Source organism: Colletotrichum acutatum (genome assembly GCF_030867785.1).
Source record: "Colletotrichum acutatum strain CBS 112980 chromosome Unknown BDZ83scaffold_42, whole genome shotgun sequence".
In the NCBI taxonomy this organism is placed as follows: domain Eukaryota; kingdom Fungi; phylum Ascomycota; class Sordariomycetes; order Glomerellales; family Glomerellaceae; genus Colletotrichum; species Colletotrichum acutatum.
In genome coordinates, this window is record NW_026849036.1 from 311,319 (window position 1) to 333,462 (window position 22,144).

General features: G+C 54.2%; 4 protein-coding genes across 4 annotated transcripts; 1 reads left to right on the top strand and 3 right to left on the bottom strand.

Annotated features, from left to right (window-relative positions):
- Positions 1–238: 238 nt before the first annotated feature.
- On the bottom strand, positions 239–1,069 carry BDZ83DRAFT_307304 (uncharacterized protein). Its single transcript, XM_060502288.1, has one exon. The coding sequence runs from the start codon at positions 840–842 to the stop codon at positions 384–386; it is 459 nt and encodes a 152-aa protein (XP_060365466.1). The 5' UTR covers positions 843–1,069; the 3' UTR covers positions 239–383.
- A 3,897-nt stretch (positions 1,070–4,966) lies between these two features.
- Positions 4,967–5,970, bottom strand: BDZ83DRAFT_307315 (uncharacterized protein). Its single transcript, XM_060502290.1, has 2 exons — positions 5,687–5,970; positions 4,967–5,616 (listed from the first exon to the last, which is right to left on the bottom strand). The coding sequence occupies exons 1-2, from the start codon at positions 5,749–5,751 to the stop codon at positions 5,163–5,165; spliced, it is 519 nt and encodes a 172-aa protein (XP_060365467.1). The 5' UTR covers positions 5,752–5,970; the 3' UTR covers positions 4,967–5,162.
- Positions 5,971–6,681: 711 nt separating this feature from the next.
- BDZ83DRAFT_307313 (uncharacterized protein) lies at positions 6,682–7,522 on the bottom strand. The gene has a single exon (XM_060502289.1). The coding sequence runs from the start codon at positions 7,436–7,438 to the stop codon at positions 6,839–6,841; it is 600 nt and encodes a 199-aa protein (XP_060365468.1). The 5' UTR covers positions 7,439–7,522; the 3' UTR covers positions 6,682–6,838.
- Positions 7,523–11,140: 3,618 nt separating this feature from the next.
- BDZ83DRAFT_576752 (beta-ketoacyl synthase) lies at positions 11,141–17,858 on the top strand (the record flags this gene model as incomplete). Its single annotated transcript, XM_060504946.1, has 4 exons — positions 11,141–11,433; positions 11,495–11,786; positions 11,843–17,758; positions 17,814–17,858. 4 exons carry the CDS (start codon positions 11,141–11,143, stop codon positions 17,856–17,858), a joined length of 6,546 nt encoding a protein of 2,181 aa, XP_060365469.1.
- Between the last annotated feature and the right edge of the window lie 4,286 nt (positions 17,859–22,144).

The window sequence follows — 22,144 nt, forward strand, 5'->3', positions numbered from 1 at the left end:
CGGGTTCGAACAGCAAACCGAACGAAACCTAACAGGGAGGGGACGGGAAGACGGGAATCTAGCGGGATCCGTCGAAGAACCCGTTTGAAACATTAAAGCCGTGACAGTTACTAAGAAAAGACAAAAGAAAAAGAGAAGAAAGGTAGGCCTCGTTGGTTCACGGTCTGTTCTCTCTCTCTCTCTCCGTAGTTTGGGTCTGGGAAGATATCACCACATCACTGGGGCGTGTCTTCTTGCCTCTGTCATCCTTGAAGAGGGCGTGGGAGGTTTGTAAGCCAAGTAACAGAACTGGAACCAGAGATGAAGAAACCACGGTTCCTCGGATGTAATTTGATTCACAAAAGAACGGCCAACCAAGAAAATCTCGGTCTCGTGTCTGCTCCTCATTCGCGGGCCCACAATGATGGGACTTTCTCGAGGTTCTGTTCCAAGGCCCAAGGTCCGACGAAAAGAAGAAAGAGGGGATGAAAAACCGAAAAAGAGGTCAACCCGGGGAGGTAGCCCAGGTTGCTTTGAGACACACACGCAGAGGGAGAGAGCAAGAAGAGAAAGGGAAGAAACAGAGTTGACAGCAAAAAAAGAACTCTAGTCAGCAGCAACGCCAACTCAATCCCAACTCTTGATTCGTTCAAAGACAACGTACGTGAGACATTGGCTGCCTTCCTCGTCGTTCGTCTCTCACTTTCCCATGTCCGTGTCAGAATCTGTACGCCTCGGGGGAATGGGCTGAGCGCAGGCGCACGCGCGCGGCGGGGCATGCGTACACCTGGTCCCAAAGCACCAGCCAAAGTGTATGTGTATATGCGGCGTGCGTGTGTGTGCAGGCTTGTAGGACTGGACATACGGTTTCTGCGTGTTCATCCAATTGCAAAGAACGCTGCAAGGCAGTGGACACAACCGTGTTTATCTTTGGACTTACATGGCTGCTGCTGCTGCTGCTGCTGCTGGAGAGCAAGGATGGGCAGACATACATACACAAAGAATGATAGACGCATAAGCAAGTAGAGAGATGCACACACAGGGCGTGCTTTTATTCGATGCCTGATAACTCTGATAAGCAAGACAGACAGACAGACTCGAATGCCCATGGATTACGGACACGTTCGGACTTAGGAGGGATGTCTGCGTCTGCGTCCAAGATATAATCACCGGCTTGATGGACTTTTGGTAATGTCCAAATCGGATAGATTATAACATTCTCGGAGCCTCGATAAGAGTGCTAAGACGAGTGTCGTGGTCTCCGGGCCGCAGAGTTGAGCCGTTTCCCGTCTTGAATGGAAGTAGCGGCTCTCTCTATGTGCTAGTTTTGTAGAGAAAACGTGAATAGCATGCCAAATCTGATGGAGTCTTGGTCGTAGAGCTCTATTCAGAGTAATAGCGACGTATCAAATAATCGTGGGATCTTTTCCGTTATGGTAGTCCCGAACACCAAGAAGCTATGGTATTCACATGTGCATCGTTGATGAAGGAACCTTTGAGAGATGGAAGAGGTTTGAGCAATCCCAGTTCCCTGGGACTCGATAAACATCCAACGGTCACGTCACGACAAGTCAAGGCAGAAAGTGACTCCCAACGCAAGATCTCCTGATCCTCAACCGAGATCTCCTGATTATCCCGAACAACTTGAGATCGAAACAAACAAGGCGAAAAGAAAAAAGCCCAAAAAGGCATACATACCTCTAGAGACTCAACAGCAAACAGCCATCATCGTTCGACCGAGACGTGTCCCCCGAGCCGAGCGGCATAGGAGCAAACCACAGGCTTGGAGCCGGGAAGAAACGCCTTTCTCGTCCGTTCGTCCCATACCATTTCCCGACGTAGGGCAGAAACTGCAAAAAGAAAGAGAGGCCCCCCGTACCAAGCGGCGCCTTGGCACCACGGGAACATGGATAGAGTTGAATCTGGCAGGAGCCAAGATGCGTCCTGCAGAAGGAGGGGCGTGTGAGATCCACGGACAGCAGATTGTTGTTCGTCTTATTCCGTGGCTCCGGAGGGGGGGTATAACGATGACTTCCTTTGTCTGGAGAGACAAAAGTCCACACAGAGCTGGGGATGGAAGGTAAGTATGCACATGGAAAGCCATGGCCAGGAAAGAGAGAGAGAGAGAAAGCCCTGCACGCCCGATGTTCGGACAAGCATGCGCCAGCCAAGGACCGAAGTTCGGGTGGTCAGACAGGAATAAGACGCCCGATTTCGAGATTGTGTGGGTAGTTGTGAGGGTATGCCCGTTGATGGGGCTGAAAGCTTATGCCTAGAGTTGAGTCGCGGGTGGACAGCGATAACAAGCCATGCTGAAGTCCTCACAGGGCCGAATGCGCTTCTTGATTCAAGCCCTCCGAGACATGGGGAACACAGTCAGAAGCAAAAAATAGGATAGAAGAAGACTTCTTGAGAGACTAAATGTCGGTTCCACTAACGGGGGTGGACAGGTAAGGCTGATGAAGAAGCTGCTGGACAACGTAGCATCGCCAGACAATTGCACCCTAAAGGCGTAGGTCTTCTTCCCAACTGTGCCTTGACAGAACAGAAGGAATATGCAGCCATGTCTATCATCTTCGTGTATCAATCCACTCGGATCGATCGGTTGACATACGAGAGGAAAGCCCCGAAGGCCACAGATTTGGCCTCTCGGGTAAGGCGCCGGCTTGGGCTGTTATCAAGTTGCTTCGCCAAAAGTGTAGCCTGTGACTTTGGCAACAAAGATGGCCTGATTGTCTGATGTCATTGTAAGCAAGAAGCTGGAAACCCGTAGTTTCAAGTGATTGGGCAGGAAGAGATGAGAGTAGTTGAGGTTGCCCTATACCGCCAGCCTACTGCTTTCAGGAAAACAGTCCTGGACCAAGAGTCCATGTTCCAAAATGTCTGTGGGACCATGAGAAAGACCAAATATTTGTATCCTATTGGAATAAAATCGAATAGGTCATCTGCGACTTCACTTTCCAGGCAAGCCAGTTCGAGCCTAGAAACACATTTGAAGTTAATGAAATTTCCCGAAGAATGCAGCACCTAGTGTCAGTGCCTAATTACTAGAACCCGTCGTCAACAAAAGTCTCCCTTTCTCTCGACATCTACTTACTGGGAGCCGCTTACAAACACTGGTATGCGCTGCCACAGCAAAGACAGAGTAGGTCCAAAGCTTGGCCGAGTCCGAGCTTGTTCGCGTACAACGAGTTCCAGGGGCTTCTATTTCGAGAGGAACGCTAGCCTCGGAAGGATTCGATCGCAGGACTGAGGTGTTCCCCCGAGAGGATTACGAGGAGGTTGTCTCGACTAGACCGGGAGCACGTCCGGGCCATAGGCTTGCAGAGTGGCCGAGCGACCGTGGAGAAGACACTTGGCGGAGGGGGGGGGGGGGACGTTCTGGAAAATGATCGGTGCTGCGGATGGGAGTGTGCATGTAGGACAGAAGAGTGTCCACCGTATCGATGAATATCTAGTACTACGATATTTCAGAAGGAAAGCGGTTGGTGGTGGAAACGACCTTACTCCCTGCCAAAACCATTAGTCGGTTAACAAGAGAAGTGAATGGCGATGACCTCAAAGTGCCTTAGGGGCACCCCTCTAGCATGGAAGATCTTCAGACAGAGAGCGCCCTGTCGAGTAAGGTGTTTATGGTAATACAGAATCGTCATCGTTTATTGAAATACGACGGAGAGATTCACGGCCTGGCAGGTCCGAATCGTCAGCTAGAGTCTGGCATGGTCGTATGTACCTGGTTAATGATTCCTATGATATGCAGGCTTCGGTAGTTCAAGGGAGCAGCACCGGGTCAGCCAGGCGTGGTTTATCAGCATCACCACTACAAATTTGCAAAATTGCAGTAGTTCTGCAATCAAAACAGCGAGTAAATTGGCAAGAACCCCCGTCGAGGTTAGACGCGCTAGAGGGACGAAGCAAGGCACGCCATGCAGGCGTGGTCGGACGTCCGATGGCACAGCCGCACTCGATTTGTGAGCGGGCTTTTTGGACTGCCCTTCATTCCTCCACCCCGCCATGAACACCGGCCGGAGCGTCAGGTAAACTTGTGCGTTTCCTAGGCCCACCAAGATAAGTCGGACGGGCGGGCGGCTGCAAAATCATGGGCCCATTGTCGATTGTTTGATGTAGGCAAAGCTTGCAGCGGTCGCCGTGGAAGCCGGCGCAAAGCTGCACTTGGATTCCGGCACGGCAGCACCATCTTGGACCAGATTCGGCGTTGAGGAGCATTCCAGACCGGAACGTCGGTACTTCAAGCAGAAATAGTCGTTTGGGCTGCCGTACTCGGACTTGGAGACGAAGTAGAGTCGCGTAGTGTTCCACCTGGACCGTTTGGGCACTGCTGGCCAACAATGGAGTCCGGATGCGCGGAGACAGATGACATTTTATTGGCGGGAGACCCAAGGCCGTGGCTCATGGCGGCACCTTGTTGCAGAGCTTCCCGGTCGAGGTAGAGATGACGTTGATGTGTCTCACACACCGCCATCCATACTCTGGGACTCGGGAGAGATGCGAGGTGGCACAGAGAGGGCGTTCGACCAAGGCAATAAGCCTTTTTGTGGTAAACGCGATCGACCAACACCATTGCTGTTGGGCTCATGCATAGCTCCAAGAGGCTGGCTGGAGGGATAGAATCGACATGATACGACAGGCTGCGGCGCCGATTCCGACCTGTTGCTCTCTGGACAGATGTGTAGCGTCTTGCGGTAAACCAGGCCATCACCTGGCCGGATGCAGATTGCTTTCGGAATTGAGTAATGATGGATTTTACTCCGGCACTGGGCAGAGAATACATCCTCTCGTGGGTCTTGGTAGCCAAGCCATCAGATCTATTTCCGTGAGGGACTACGGATAGGATTTACGATGCCCGTTTGTCTTCTGCTAGTGATTAGTCGCGTTTTGTTTCCTTTTCTTCTATTGGGAAGGGAGACCGTTGGGGATCAGCATGCCGCTAGGCACGGAGACAAGCATCGCAAGCTAAGGCCATGTCAGGCAAGGTAAGCTGTTCCCCCAAAGGAAAAGTGCGAGATGGAAAAGGGGAAGGGCGTGAACTGGGGCGTGGAAACTGGTGATGTGCAGCGATGACAGGATTCGACCCCCGCCTGTCCGACTTCGTCAAGTGAAGCTAAAGTGGGTGAGTGATTTCGAGATGAGGAGGCTCAGTCCCGATGAGGTGAGACGAGTTGTTAGACAAGGTGAGTAAACGCGTCCAGTGGAAGTGAGCGCCTGCCGGGAAAGGATTGTCCTTGTCTCCGAGAGCCTGGGCTTGGTGAGTCCTCCCCTGCCATTTCTTCCTCCCCTCCTTCTGTCCGTATTTTGGGTTTTGGGCGACGGGAGGATGCGACAGTGCCCTTGGCTCGTACAGCGTAAGGTATCTTAGGCGCCGTGAGTCGATAACAGCCACAAAAGTAAGTAGTGTACCAGTATCCATAGTTTGCTACTAGTGTATCCGTACTCTGTACTCCGTACTGCTCCATGAAGAAGAAACAAAACCCTTGTCGCCGGGGGCAACGGGGATAGTAGAGACAGCGGGCCGCCCTCGGACAATGCTGGCCGCTAACTTTTGGTGGTGAAGCAGTGGTCCTAGTGGAGGATTTGCATTCGGGCACCTCGATAGAAAGGCGAAAGGCACCTAAGAGCCTGTGGTCAGTTACGGGGGGTTAGTGATCAGAACTTCCATTCAGGAGCCATTTGGGCTGCGCGGACTCACCGGCGATTTTGTGATTGGTTCACCTGCGACTTGACATCCGCTAGAGCATCCCACCACATCTCCATTCTCGTCCTTCTTTTTGTTTTTCATTTTTTTTTCATCTCTTTTTTTTTTTTTTTTTTTTTTTTTTCACCTTGTCCGTAGACATGCGAGACGACGGCTCGCACCCAGTGGAAAACACCACGAAGGTCATCCTATGCCGTGCGATGTGGGATCCCGAGGGCATGGCAGTCCAAGACAGCACTTGCAATGCTAATCGAAAAATGATGTTCCGTGGCGGCCCGTCCATCGTCGCAATCAATACCAGGAAAAGAACGACGAGGTTGGCTTGTTTCTCGCGTGCATACAATCCTGCTTGTTGATGCTGCATCTGCAAATCATTCATTTCTGGCTTGCCGTCAATATGGATGATTTCGAGACTCGGGCATTCGGTGTCCGCCCATTGCTCCGTCTGCACAATATAAGACTGTCGCTCAGGCGTCGGATCATCATCCCTCAGCTACATGAGGATCTTCGCAGATAGCGTTTCCTGGCAGAACGTCGTCGAGATCCGTCTCAAATACGGGCTTCTGCAGAACACCACTATTGCCTCAGATATCAGTCGAACATGGCATTCGTCGACCATGAGGCGCCGACCACCGTTGAATCTGGATGGCCTGAAGAGGCTTAACGCGGTAGCCCGAGTGAGCTTGGCTGTGCGCCACCAAGCCCGTCCGTCCACACTGCTCAAGACGGCCGACTTTCAGGTGAGCGATGCGCCGACTAGACGTATCTCGTCCGTATCAAACCGCTTATCTGGCAGTAGCACGATATGGACGGTGCACCAGCATACTGACTGACCGCGGCTGGGACACAACCTGCTCCGAGACGCCGCATCCAAGAGTGTCTTTCGTTTGCCCCGCTGTCCACTGCGGCGGGACAGAGGCAGGCGTCAGATATTGGGATGCAAACCAGACAAGGCATGCATTCCACATATCGCGTTGAACGTCTTTGCGAGGGATATTGCGTACGGGCCGACTAAGACCACGCCCTTTCCCTCAACCAGGGTGGCTAAGGCCCACGCCCCTCGCCCCTCTCACCGCGGATATGTTGGAGTTGGCAAGTCAAGACAGCAGGGAAGTGCGGTATTCTGGAAACTGAAGCTTGTCAGAGTCAGCCTGAAGAGGCAGGCGGGGAAACATTGCCTTGTGAGGCAGGCAATGAGCAGTTGCAAGTACCGGCCCATCTCAAAGCCTGCAAACTTTGAATTGAGGAAGATAACGTAGCGAGAGCGAATTTGGGATTCCATGTCAAATAGAACATTGTCTTATGCTGAGCCATGCAGTGCAGCACCGTATACCGTACTTCGCATTTTGTGGCAATCTGCCATTGCGTTGCGGTTGTCGTTCTGCTCGTCAGCCTGGTATTGCCTAGGATGCGTGTAAGTCGCCTAGGCCGGAGCCTGAGCAAACATGTACGATGAAAGGCATGAACGAATTTGGTTTGACCGTTGTCCGTCGGACCGTTGATTCGGATACCACTTGTGGCTTCCAGTTTATTCTGGAAAAAGGAAGCAATGTGTCGGTGCTGAGAGCCGGGAGAGTCGATTAAGGTGCTTGTGAAAGAAGCATCTGAATTCCAGTGCAGCTGAGCAAAGGGCCCAAGACAGAGGAAAGTAAGGTGAGGTATGGAGCGAGTGCGTTGATGCGTGCGAGTGCGTCGGTCTGCTCTATCACTGTCCGTCTTTGCCATCCGAGTGTTTCCAAACGGCATGTGCCATGTATCGGACGAAAGTGATATCTCTGGAACGTGCGGCACCGTGCTGACGCAGGCTGTTTTGCCAGCGGTGCTTTTGTTTGGTGATCGATTGTTTGGAATACAGACACATAGGGTACAGAGTAGAGACGAAGCGACTGGAGTGGCGCGAGCGGGAACGTCTGTTCAAACTCTAGAGCGCGTTCCTGTTCCTGCCGCCGCCGTCGCCGCGCTTGTGCTTCTGCAAGAGGCTCCGCGAGAGCTCTTGCCGGGGCTTACGGTGCATTGGGGTAGTGGTGTAATTAGGTGCAGCGAGCGCGCGCGCGCGCGTGTTTCCGGTGGAACGGTGGAAGTCGACCATGCCCACAATAGAAAATGGCCTGTTCGACAGTCGAGGTCGAAGCACGGCATCCGGTAAGGTAGTGGAGATTTAACTCGAGAGGCGGTCCATGGCACGGCGTGGCAAGGGACCTGGCAGATGGAGTCGAGGAGATGATCTGCAGTCCCCTCTCACTAGAAAGAGGTCGAGGCTCTGAACCGGCTCCAGAGAATAGGAATAAGCGTAAGGAGAAACGAAGCCAAACGGAACCCCTTGCCTCGACGCCTTACTGGAAGAGGCAAGGCTGCGGAAGGGGATGCGAGCCCCGAGAGACAGGCCACGAGTGCCACGCCTGCCTTGACCAAGGTTCGCCAGGTGGCCGTGTACGTACCGGAACCAGGTCCACGAATTGGAAGGGAAGAACGATACACTTGGACCTGGCGACGGCGGAAAAGGGGTCTTCCCGGAACATTCATGGCCCGCACCGCACCGTCCGCACACTTTTGCCTTCCACCTTCAATCCCATGGGCTGTATCCGAAGTCCCTAGGTACGAAGTAAGGTACTCCCAAAGGTACTTTGGCTGTGTACTGCGGAACGTATTGCTGACTGAGCATCATCGAGAGGCGAGGGATGACCTGGCCATGGGAGGTCAGTGGACTTGTGTCTGGGTACCTGCATTGGCCTCGTTGCTTTTGCGAGCGGTACAGTCCAGTATCTGTGGCCGTTTCCCTGGATAAAGACCGGCTGGACAGTCTATGCTTTCCCTGATGCAGCTAAAGAATGGAGAAACAAGCTTCCCATGACGATACCTTTCTTGGTACCGGGCGCTGTAACCTGCATACCCACTGCGAATAGGGATATGGGTGTACTCGGACGGGATTGGTAGGTATCGAGAATATCCACTTTCCTGCTGAGGTAGGTAAGTCAAGAGACAGCTATCCTAGGCACCGCAGTTCTCAGGTGAAGTGGAGGTACGTTCCTTTCCTGTTCTGACATGAGCGTGATGAGGTGGACGGGAATAGCACTGGGCGGATTAGTAGGATCTGGTAGGAAGGCCGGGCGGTGTTAAGGTGCGTGGGCAGAAAAGGGAAGACGTTTGACGACAACACCCTCACTTTGCAACTTGTGCCCACTTTGATCGATACGTACTTGTTGGCCCTACCGGACGTGGGGCGAGTTGAGGTGAGATCGAAAAGTGGTACTCTTCCCCCTTGCCCATTTACTTGCCGGGGCCCGAGACCCCACTCTTGCACCAAAAGGGGCAGCAGTGGACAAGGAGAGAAGGAAGCGATCCATCTTTGCTTACCTATCCGGGCTGGGTACGTACCTGAATCAGGAACGTACCTTTTTCTACACGTACCTTATGGATGGAAGGCTCAATCAAAGGTGCATTGGGGAAGGAGCATGGAGTGCGGTGGGCGTCGTCCAACTTGCTCGAGAGCCGCAAGCCGCAGCCCACCACTTGCCCGCATCCCGTCCGCCGCCGTCCTCCCTCCCCACCACCGTCAAGTCCGACGACGTCAGCCAGGGCAGGGCTGCTGTATCTTTTTCTCCGAACTTCACCCAGCAACGTCTCGCATCCTTCTTCCAGCCCGTCAGCCTCTTCTGTCATCTCGAACTAGACATCCATCAGCCAGGGCTCGCGATAGATCACCAAACGTCGATATGCATTCTATCAACATCCGATACATCAGCAACCATTACCATTCAAATCCTTCGCCTTTTCTCTTTTAGATGCAAAAATCATGATCATCCATTGGTTCTGAAGCCCCCCAAAAGGAGGGGGCGTGGGGTGTGTCGGTTTGGTTTCTATCTCTGGGTTCATCTCGCTTTGGCAATGTCCATGGGGATGTCCGTCGGACAAAGCGTCGACCCAGCGCCCACCCCCACAACCACGACCACAATCGCTCACAGTCCGCATCCCGCATCCCGCAATCGACCTAGCCAGTGCCCATTTACCCTGTTTACTCGCTCTCCATCCGAGCTATTCTCTAGGAATTCGACAGGCCTGCCACCCGCCGAATTGCCTGACACGCCGTTCAACTCCATGTGGGGAAGCCGCATTGCGAGCTGTGTGAGGCCCAGTCTGCGTCCCCCGGCCTGGCTCGTATTGCACAGTTTCACCAGACCGTTTCTACCATGGTGCCGTACGCTGCTGCCCTGCGTGGCCATGTTTCGCATTGTTGCTCTGCTTACCTTCTTCAGTACTCTCCTCATGGCTTCTGGTGCAGGCTCGACGTGGTCCGGTCTCGATGTCCCTCTGATGCCAGCCCTGCTCCCAGGTTGACGCCTTTCCAGCACTCTCGATTACACCTAACGAGGCAATCTTGGTGCTTACCCTTAACGGACCGTCCTCTTCTCAAACCCGTTTCACCACTTTCGATCTTTTTCTTGCTGTTAACGCTTCCGAGATCGAAACTCGTTTTCCTTCGCCTGCCATGCGAGCTTGCTCGAAACTCGTCCCGTAAGGTAGCTCACGACTCTGCTATCGTACAGCCCTGCGCTACCTGCCTACCCTATACGGCAGGACGCTATTGTATTTTGTGGCTCGTAAACAGGTAGACCAGGCAACACTCCTGGTGTCATCACGTCATGTCTGGCCAAGGTGTGCTTGACAAGCCCCACCGACAGGGAAACTTACTACTGCTTACTTCCAACTCGAGATACGTGCCGTCCAGGAAGCCCGATACACGAGTAAACGATGTACACGAGCTGGTACATCCTCTATCCCTCGCTCGACGGCCCCGGTCTGGGCGTGTGGACTCTTGAGAGTGAGAAACATTGGCAAAATGCGTGAACCAACTTCCACTCTACCTTGCTTCCGCTCGAGTTGCCGCGCTGCGACCCATTGTGGTCCTTCCTCTATCTGTCCGGCTGCCCGTTCACTCAGCATAGATGAATTGGAGTAGGGAAGCCCGTGTGGCGGCCTCGATCGCTTGCCCTGAACCAATGGATCTCGACCGATGCGGCAAGACACTGAAAATCATCCATGAACTTCGGTGACCGAGGATGCTCAGGGCCGGACTGACGCTAGCCACCCGGGCGAGAAAAGGATGGGCCCTAGTACGAACGAAGGGAAGGGGGTGCACGGGGGCGTGCGGATACTTGGGATGGATTCTGTTCACGCACCCCTCCCCTTTCACCTCACTCCCTCTCTTACCAGCATGTGTTGCATGTTGCGATTGATACCGCTATCCATCAGCCATGACATTGACAGCTGGGTTGAGTAACTCGGGAGGTGGTCTGTTGTTGGATGGTGTGCACACCCGTTGCCCGTCCTGTCTCGAGCACATCTCAGTCATATAAGTTCAAGAGACTCTCCCGGAATCCAGACATACTCTTCTTTCCAGACCATCGGAACCTCATCACCCTAGGAAATCTATGTCGACAACCCTTCAAGATGGCCGACATGATGTCTTATCTCCTCTTCGGAGATCAGTCACTTGATACCCATGGATTTCTCGCCGAGTTCTGCCGTTCAGGGAATCCGAGCACCCTTGCGAAGACGTTCCTCGACCAGGCTGGCCAGGCTTTGAGGGAGGAGATCGATGGTTTGGGGAAGTTGGAACGGTCGAAGCTCCCCACGTTCCTATCGCTCCGCCAACTCAACGAGCGTTACCACGCCCAGAGCATCAAGCACCCCGGTATCGACAGTGCCCTGCTGTGTATCACCCAGTTGGCTCACTACATTGAGTACGTTGCCTGAATCACTAGCCGAAGTTATTTGATGCCATTTTCACTAACAAGTGTGTAGCCGCCACGAAAAGGAGCCGCAAGATGTTTCTGTTCACGAACACACTTTCTTCATGGGTCTTTGCACGGGGCTTTTCGCCGCCGCTGCTATCGCCTCGACCCCTTCAGTCTCTACCTTGATACCCCTTGCCGTTCAGGTAGTCCTCATGGCCTTCCGAACCGGCACTCACGTCGGCTCGTTGGCTGAGAGGCTTAGCCCGCCGGTCGGTCAATCTGAACCCTGGACACACATCCTTCCTGGCCTGAAGGAAACCGAAGCCAAAGAGGCACTTACTAATTTCCATGAATCTAATGTAAGCATCACTATTGACGTGATATGTCTCATCATCGGTCTCTAACTCTTTCACAGTACATCCCCGTCGCCAGCCAAGCATACGTTAGCGCTGTGTCGGCATCAAGTCTGGCGATCTCAGGACCGCCGGCCACCCTCAAGGCCCTTGAGGACCAGAACGTCTTCGGTGTCAAGCCGACGGCTATTCCCGTCTACGGACCCTACCACGCATCACACCTTCACGGTACCGCCGATATCGAGAAGATCTTGCGCCTCAACGACCCCAAGGTCGTTGAGATTTTGGCTAAGACGAAGCCTCGCTCTGCCATCATGTCAGGCACCAAGGGCATCTGGTTTGCTGAGACCGACACCAAGTCTCTCATCAAGGCCGTCACACATGAGTGTCTCATTGATGTTCTTCAATTCCAGAAGGGTATTGAGGGATGTATTGAGACTGCTCGCGACTTTGAGGGAACAACTTGCCTCGTTATCCCCTTCGGCCCCACACACAACGCCGAGACTCTTTCCAAGTTGATCAAGGACAAGACACAGTTGGATGTTATCGTCCGCCCTGGACCTAGAATCCAGAGAGAGAGCTACAACTCTCCCATCGGTAACCACGGCTCCAGCGGAAAGTGCAAGTTGGCCATCGTTGGTATGGCCGGTCGTTTCCCCGACGCTGCCAGTCACGAGAAGTTGTGGGAGCTTCTTTCCAAGGGTCTGGATGTGCACAGAGTCGTGCCTGCGGATCGTTTCCCGGTCGCAACCCACTACGATATTACCGGCAAGGCTGTGAACACCAGTCACAGTCAATATGGTTGCTGGATTGAGAACCCTGGATACTTCGATCCTCGTTTCTTCAATATGTCTCCTCGTGAGGCTTTCCAGACCGACCCCATGCAGCGTATGGCCCTGACCACCGCCTACGAGGCTCTCGAGATGTGCGGATATGTGCCCAACAGAACACCCTCCACAAGATTGGACCGCATTGGTACCTTCTACGGCCAGACTTCTGATGATTGGCGTGAAATCAACGCCGCTCAGGAGGTCGACACCTACTACATCACTGGTGGTGTCAGAGCCTTCGGTCCCGGTCGTATCAACTACCACTTCGGCTTCAGTGGTCCCAGTTTGAACGTCGACACGGCCTGCTCATCCAGTGCTGCTGCTCTCAACGTTGCCTGCAACTCCCTGTGGGTTAAGGACTGCGACACTGCCATCGTTGGTGGTCTCTCTTGCATGACCAATCCGGATATTTTCGCTGGTCTGTCGCGTGGCCAGTTCTTGTCCAAGACCGGACCCTGCGCCACTTTTGACAACGGCGCCGATGGTTACTGCCGTGCCGACGGCTGTGCCTCCGTCATTGTCAAGCGTCTGGATGATGCCGTCGCTGACAAGGATAACATTTTGGCTGTCATTTTGGGCACCGCGACCAACCACTCTGCCGACGCCATCTCCATCACTCACCCCCACGGACCTACCCAGTCTATCTTGTCGAGACACATTCTCGACGAGGCGGGTGTTGACCCTCTTGACGTTGATTATGTCGAGATGCATGGTACTGGTACCCAGGCCGGTGATGGCACTGAGATGCTTTCAGTTACCAACGTCTTCGCTCCTGCCGACCGCAAGAGAGCTGCTGACCGCCCTCTGTACCTGGGTGCTGTCAAGTCCAACATTGGACATGGAGAAGCTGCTTCTGGTGTCACTGCCCTTACCAAGGTGCTCATGATGATGAAGAAGAACGCGATCCCTCCTCACGTTGGTATCAAGAAGGAGATCAACAAGGGTTTCCCCAAGGATCTCTCAGAGCGCAATGTCAACATTGCATTCCACCTTACTCCCTTCAAGAGGAGAGATGGAAAGCCCAGACGCATCTTCGTCAACAACTTCAGTGCTGCTGGTGGTAACACTGGTCTCCTTCTGGAGGACGCACCCCTATTCGCCACTGCTGAGGCCGATCCTCGCAGTGTTCAAGTTGTTACCGTCACCGGCAAGTCCAAGGCTGCCATGATCCGCAACGCCGAGAGACTTGTTGGCTGGATGGAGCAGAACCCCGAGACTCCTCTTGCTCACGTGGCCTACACCACCACTGCCCGTCGCATTCAGCACTACTGGCGCATGAATGTTGCTGCTTCAGACCTTCCTGAGGCCCAGCGTCTGCTCAAGGACAGACTCAAGGAGAACTTCACACCCATCTCTACCCAGCAGCCCAAGGTTGCCTTCATGTTCACGGGACAGGGCTCCCACTATGCTGGTCTCGGCAAGGACCTGTACGCCCATTACCACGTCTTCCGCGACAGCATCGACGAGTTCAACCAGCTCGCCCAGATTCACGGCTTCCCCAGCTTCCTGTCCTTGATCGACGGTAGCGAGCCCGACGTCACCAAGCTGTCTCCAGTTGTTGTTCAGCTTGGCCTCTGCTGCTTCGAGATGGCTCTCACCCGTCTCTGGGCTTCCTGGGGCATTCTCCCCAGCGCTGTCATGGGCCACTCCCTTGGCGAGTATGCTGCTCTCAACGCCGCGGGTGTCCTATCTGCCAGCGACACCATCTATCTTGTTGGAGCTCGTGCCCAGCTCCTGGTCCAGAAGTGCACTGCCGGCACTCACGCCATGCTTGCTGTCACAGGCCCTGTCGACGCTGTCATGGAGGCTCTCGGTGCTCAGGCCGAGGCCGTCAATGTCGCTTGCATCAACGGTCCCCGCGAGACCGTCCTCAGTGGTGCTGCTGCCAAGATCTCCGAGATCTCCTCGCACCTCGGCACTGCCGGCTTCAAGTGCACTCAGCTTAAGGTGCCCTTCGCCTTCCACTCTGCTCAGGTTGATCCTATCTTGGATGACTTTGAGACTCTCGCTCGCTCCGTGAGCTTCGATATGCCGCGCGTGCCCATCATCTCGCCTCTCCTTGGCAAGATGGTCGAGCACGAGCCCGTCAACGCCGCCTACCTCCGCAACCACGCCCGTGACGCCGTCAACTTCCTTGGCGGTCTTGTCCACGCCCAGCAGTCCGGCACCGTTGACGAGAAGACTGTTTGGCTCGAGGTTGGCCCTCACCCCGTCCTTGCCAACTTTGTCAAGTCTTCCTTCGGTATCAGCACCATCGCTGTGCCCACCCTCCGTCGCAACGAGCCTACCTACAAGATTCTCAGCAACACCCTGTGCGCTCTACACACTGCTGGTATCAACTTGGACTGGGATGAGTTCCACCGTGACTTCACCAACTGCACTCGTCTCTTGGACCTCCCCACCTACTCCTTTGACGAGAAGAACTACTGGCTCCAGTACACTGGTGACTGGTGTCTCACCAAGAATCGTGGTCCTTCCGCAGTCAAGGCCCCTCTCCAAATTGAGCCTGCCAGGCCTAAGTTGTCGACCACCTCTATCCACGCTGTCATCAACGAGGACGTCAAGGGCGATATTGCTCTCATCGAGACCGAGACCAACCTGTCGAGGCCTGACACCCGCCCCCTCGTCGAGGGTCACTTGTGCAATGGGGCGCCCCTGTGCCCCTCCACTCTCTACGCCGATATGGCTATGACCGTTGCGGACTATGCTTACAAGATGCTCCGCCCCGATACCGAGAACATTGGACTGAACGTTGCCAATGTCGAGGTGCCCAAGACCCTCATCTTCAACGAGAAGCTTGATGCCCACATCTTGCGCACTACTGTTACTGCGAACGCTACGCTCGGCTACGCCGATGTTAGCTTCCACACTGGAGAGGGTGCCAAGAAGACTGAGCATGCCACCTGCAAGGTTGTCTACGGCAGCACTGAGCAGTGGGCTGACGAGTTCGAGCGTGTCAGCTACCTCATCAAGGGTCGCATCGATGCTCTTGAGGAGGCCGAGAGGCAAGGCAAGGCTTCCAAGATTGGCCGTGGCCTGACCTACAAGCTCTTCACTGCCCTGGTCGACTACGATACCAAGTACCAGGGTATGGAAGAGGTCATCCTCGACAGCAAGACCTGTGAAGCCACTGCCAAGGTCAGCTTCCAGACTACCGACAGAGATGGAAACTTCTTCTTCAACCCCTACTGGATCGACAGTTGTTGCCACATTTCTGGCTTCATCATCAACGGTACTGATGCCATTGACTCTCGCGAGCAAGTCTTCATTTCCCACGGATGGGGCTCTATGAGATTCACTGAGAAGCTCGATGCTACCAAGACCTACCGCTCATACGTCCGCATGCAGCCTGTCAAGGGTACCAAGATGATGGCTGGTGATGCGTACGTCTTTGACGGCGACCGCATCATTGGTGTTGCTGGCGATGTCAAGTTCCAGTCCATCCCCCGCAAGGTCCTCAACATGGTCCTTCCTCCTCGTGGTCGTGCTGCCGCTGGTGCTGCACCTACTGCTGCGGCCCCGGCACCCAAGGCTGCTGCTCCTGCTAAGGCTGCTCCGGCCAAGGAGAAGAGCGGCAAGGAGAAGGCTTCCAAGCAGGTCACTGCAAGCAATCTCAAGGCTGTCAACGCCAAACTTTCCAAGCGCTCCGTCGTCCAAGAGGTGTTTGACATCCTGGCGAAGGAGGTTGGTGTTACCCAGGATGAACTTGCTGACAACATCGCCTTCACCGATTTGGGTTGTGACTCATTGATGGCTTTGACCGTCTCTGGCAGGATGCGTGAGGAGCTTGACATCGACATTGACTCTCACGCTTTCGTCGAGTATCCTACCATTGGAGCGTTCAAGGTCTTCCTTGGCCAGTTCGAGAGCCCTGACCGAAAGGACAGCTACGTCCAGGACTCTGGTGACTCCAGCGGCTCTGTCTCCGAGACACCTGAGCTTGAGTCTGATTCCAACGTAACCACTCCCTACGAGGAGAGCGACCGATCTGTCAAGGGCGATGCTGAGGAAGAGGATTGCGATGATCTTCAGAACATCCTTCGCGAGACCATTGCCACCGAGATGGGTGTCGAGGTTGAAGAGATCATTGCCGCTCCTGACTTGGCTGCTCTGGGCATGGATTCTTTGATGAGTTTGTCAATCCTCGGTACCCTCCGTGAGAAGTCTGGCCAGGACATCCCCAACGATCTCTTTGTCACAAACCCCTCTCTCTTGGAGGTCGAGAAGGCTCTCGGCATTGGCCCAAAGCCGAAGGCCGCCGCCGCACCTAAGCCTGCAAAGGCTGCTCCTGTCGCTCGCCGCGAGAAGGTGGAGCCTACCAGAGAGATTAACACTCACCCTGGTAACACCACTGCTTCCATTACCAAACCCCCTCCACCAAGAGAGATCATCGACAACTACCCTCACCGCAAGGCGACTTCCATCCTTCTTCAGGGCAGCACCCGCACTGCCACCAAAAACCTTTGGATGGTCCCCGACGGTAGTGGTTGCGCGACTTCCTACACTGAGATCAGCCAGGTATCCAGCCAGTGGGCTGTCTGGGGTCTCTTCTCCCCTTTCATGAAGACGCCTGAGGAGTACAAGTGCGGTGTCTACGGCATGGCCTCCAAGTTCATTGAAGCTATGAAGGCAAGACAGCCGAAAGGTCCCTACTCCTTGGCCGGTTGGTCTGCGGGCGGTGTCATCGCCTACGAGATTGTCAACCAGCTCACCAAGGCCGGGGAGAGCGTTGAGAACCTCATCATCATCGATGCTCCCTGCCCCATCACCATTGAGCCTCTCCCCAAGAGCCTCCACGCTTGGTTCGCCTCCATCGGCCTGCTCGGCGAGGGTGACGACGACAACAAGAAGATTCCCTCATGGCTTCTTCCCCACTTCGCCGCCAGTGTCACTGCCCTTAGCAACTACACTGCGGAGCCCATCCCCAAGGACAAGTGCCCCAACGTTATGGCCATCTGGTGCGAGGACGGTGTCTGCCACTTACCATCCGACCCTCGTCCTGACCCCTACCCCACGGGTCACGCACTCTTCCTTCTGGACAACAGAACCGACTTTGGTGCCAACCGTTGGGATGAGTACTTGGACATCAACAAGTTCAGGACCAGACACATGCCTGGTAACCACTTCTCCATGATGCATGGCGATTATGTAAGTCTACACTCCTCTACCCACTATCCATCCATCAACTAACCACCTTTCCCAGGCCAAACAACTTGGACAGTTCATTCGTGAAGCGGTTTGCGAGTAAAGAACTACATAGCGGGGTATGATCATACACGCATTGCAGGGTATAGAAGGGACACAGGACATTACATGACGACGCGAGCATGATATGAGACTGACTTTATTTTTCCTTTTACTACATTGTTCATTTTCTTCTTGTCATCATTTTCTTTCTTCTGTCTTAACATTTGATATCCGCTCCCTGTACAAGTGCGACCGGCATACATCTACGAATCATTCCTTATTTACGTCGGCGGGAAGGGACAACTGGGAGGTTGGGAAATGGAAGAAATGGGGAAGGATACTCACACTACGAGGGGCGTAACTGTCTCATAATGCTCGGCTTTTCCTTATCTGTCACGATCTTCTTTCTTGTCTTTCCTTACAACCACAACATGGCTTTCGGTGTTTAGTGTTTTCTTTCGATTTTTCGAACGGTCCATAGATTGGTACGCTTCAGCCGTACTTTCCCATAAGATAGCAGTACTTTGAGTTTAATGCACAAAGTCAAAATAACTTGCCCCTCGCCTTGCCAACGTGCATGACTCTTCCCTTGCCAGGTTTTCGATATCGGCATTCGGACCCTTGCCTCCCCCGTCCGATCTTTGGACATGAAATTACCAGTCTTGTCAGAATACGTCTCATCCCAACTTCGCATTCTTAATTCTTCGCTGCGAGTTACCTGTCACAGGGGGTCTCAATATTCCAGAGGTTCCAGGAGACAAGAAGGGGAAAGGTGGGATGACCTGGATGAGGTGTGGGTTGTGTAGGGTGATCTTGATGCGGCCATCAGTTCGCGCATCGTGTTCCTTCTTTTTTCGCCTGGGTACCCGCGATGATGGGGCGTACCCTGCTTCCGATTTCACGTTCCCGATTTTACGAGAGTTTTTGTCTTTATTCCCGCCTCCTACTTTCAATTTTTTTTTTTCAAGGGCCAAGCATATGAGTAGTCTATCTTTGCTGTACTTGACAAGGTAGGGTAATTCTAGTCTACCTCGTTCCTGTTCAATTTTAGCTATCGGGTTTTCCTGTCAAAAGCAACCCTCCCCGTCGATTTCGACGATGTCCATGAAGATATATACCCAGACGTTCGATTCAACCCACCGCACGCTCCGCTAGATGGGATCATCCATGATACTCAGCCGGACCCTTGGATTATATCTCTTCCAACCAAGAACCCACCTCCATCATCCGCATCACCCGCCGTCCTCGTCCTCCACGCCCACCCACCTCCACCCTCCGATCCCATTACGCATTGTGACCATCTCCAACTCTTTCCCCCTCCAGACCGCCGTACACAGCAATCATCTCGTCTCGTGCATGGGGACAAAGGACAGTTGACACAACCATTCCCTTGCCTCCCCCTCATCCCGATTCGTAGATCATCTCTGCAAGGCGCGTCAGGTTTCTTCTTTGAAGATCCTCGCCCGTCCCAATTGCCCAAATCTGTTCTTTCTTCCTTCTCTATCCGCGCCCCTCCTCCCTCTCCCCACCCGCCAACGTCATGGCAAGGCACACGTAAAACGAAAGGTGAAGCGAAAACGGGCGACGAACTTTAAACAACGGCTGATTCCCTCCGCGAGAGGTATTTGTGTGACGGAGCGATAGATCCAGACCTCATCTATCTTCCGACCAGGGTTTTCCGATTCTGATCGAGTACCTATCGCGATCGTTCGCTAGGATGGAGCCCGCTTCGTATTCTTCGTAGAGTGACGCGCCTGCGCCGCCCGCTCGGGAGACAAGACGGCGGCACTCCTGTACCAGCGTAGGAGTCACATTCCCAATGAACCCCGGATTCCGAGCATGGGCCGTAGACGACATCTGCATGATACGAAAACCGGATAACGTGATAATGCGCTGTGAGCCCACATGGAACGAAGCAAACATACATGGAACCGGATAGTCCAGCCAATTCAAGAACTTGCTGTATGTGTTTTGAGTCAGTATCTTCTCATTGAAAGTAGCATGCGGTCGGGGCTGCAGTGGGATTGCTGGGAGACATCTTCGACTCCGGTCCCGTCTCAGGGCCGAATGCCAACTTCCAAGGAAACATAGTCGCGAAGCACCATCGAGATGTTGATTTTGCCAATACAGTCACGTCATCCAAGAAGGCATCCCACCGCTCCTGGGCGATATTAGTATCCTAATCGCAAGCTGGTGAAAACATACCTCAGGTCTCCTTTGACTCCTGCAGCTCGGTCACCATTGTCGAATCCGAGTCCGAATCCATGATACGGTATTCTGCAAAGTGGTCGAACAGACCACGGCGACGCTGCAATGTTCCACGAAGTCTTGGTACATCGGAACTACGTCTGCCACTCTGTAACCGATACCACAACATGGTCTCAAATGCCACATGACCCTCCCTTCCCTCCCCCCCTCGACTCTGCCCCGGATTCCCTCCCGAGTCAATCTCGAACGAGACCTAGGCGTTCCAATCCGACCATTCACTCTCTCTACTCCCCCTCCTCTTCCCTTCTTCATTGCCGGGGTAGTGTTCTGGATCAAGGGCCGCGGTGCCGCTGACCACCCGCGTTTGTCTCAGGAGCCTTCAGAGTGTCGACACTGTCTTGGAAGGGATACCACGTGCATATCCGCCAGGCACATGACCACGCGTGTGTGCGCGCGTTTGTAAGCATGAACATATCTCTCCGGCATCTCTGAAGAACAGAACCGCGGCGCGAGGAACAGTGATCCTCACCACAGCCTGATGCGGACAAGCATCTCTTGTTGTTGTTGTTGTTGTTGTTGTTGTTGTTGTATTTAACGCCGTGGCGGCCGGGCTAGAGCCCTTACCGCAGACCTCCCGAAGGGTATATGGCGTGGAGGGCCGTGAGCCAAGGCTACCTACTCTACAGTACGTCGTCTCTTTACATCGTCCTCCAAATCATGCCTTGTGGCCACTACGCGTTCTGTCTGTCCCCGGTTCCCGCTGGTGCCCCAGTTTCATTCTTTCCCAAATCGTCCCTTGGAATCGGGAGGTTCTTTGTAGTCCGCACTCACATCTACCTAGGTGTGGATGCTGCTACCGCAGACAGATCTTCTGGAAGAAGTCCGTCACGCGGAGAAAGGCCTCGAAGCCTCGTGGGTCGGTGATTAATCTCTTGAAGTAGGCCTCGAGAGATCCCATAGGACCTATGGGCTCGGGCATACTGCGAGAGTGGAGGGTCGGCCACCGTTGCCTCCTCGCCAGCGTTAGTCGACAGTAGACCAGGTGGTCCACGTCTTTCGCCTCTCCACAAGAGCACATCATTAGAGCGTCGTCGTGGTTGAAACGTCGGTGATATTGCTCGAAGTCCCCGTGACCCGATCGTGCCGCCAGCAGGTGATGTAACGTAGCCCGCGGCAAGGCCAGTTCAGGAGGGCTGGACAGAGCTGCCTCAAGCCCCAAGTCCGCGTACCGCGGCCTTCGCTCTTTATACCACCATCTCCTGTGCTGGCTTTGTAATTTTTCCCTTGCAAGCCGCTTGATGCCCGCTAGTGTTGCCATTTGACCCATCCGCGCCGGCAGTGTCGTTCCTTCTTTGGCCAGCCGGTCCGCGGCCTCGTTTCCTTCGATGCCCTGGTGTCCCGGGGACCAGTGCGTCCGTATATCAAATATCCTGGCCGCTTCTTGGATTTCGAGGAACGCGTCTTGTGACGAGTCCGGCGCCTTGCCGCGGATGCCTTGTATAACGCTGGTGTTGTCGATACATATGTGGATTGGATGACCGCGATTGGTGAGCAGAGCCCTTCTGAGGCCGGTTCGCGCCCCTTCGACCTCGGCGTCGAACACTTCTGCTAGTCCGAGTCGGCCGCACCCTTGCGCTATGCGTTTGGAGTCTCGGTAGATGACGAAGCCGTACCCCACGGCTCCGTTCGTCGCCCTGGAGCCGTCCGAGAAGACGATCATATGGCTTTCCGGTACTGTCTTTAGCCAGCGCTCGAAAGCTTTCGCAGCCTCTTCTTTGCATTGAACTACTATCTGATCCTGTGAGCTTGGCAGGTACTGTGATTGGAGGAACGTTGGTCTTCCGCATCTTGGCAGAAGTTCAGCCGTCCGTTGTAGTCTCGTCTGTTGCTGTCCCTGCTGGGAGAGCCGCGCGACTAGCGGGTGTCGGCGATCAATCCTCTGTAGTCGGACTGCGGCCCGTAAACGGACGCCTTCTAAGGCGACTTTGGCTGACGGTAAGCCGGCGTCTCGGAGGAGGCTACTGGTTGGCGTTGTCCTCCAGACAGGTAGAACGATCCTTGCTGCCGCTGTAATGACGCTGTCGATCTTCTGCACGAGCCCCTTCTGGCCTGTGTTGACGGGTCTTCCTTGGAAAGGCG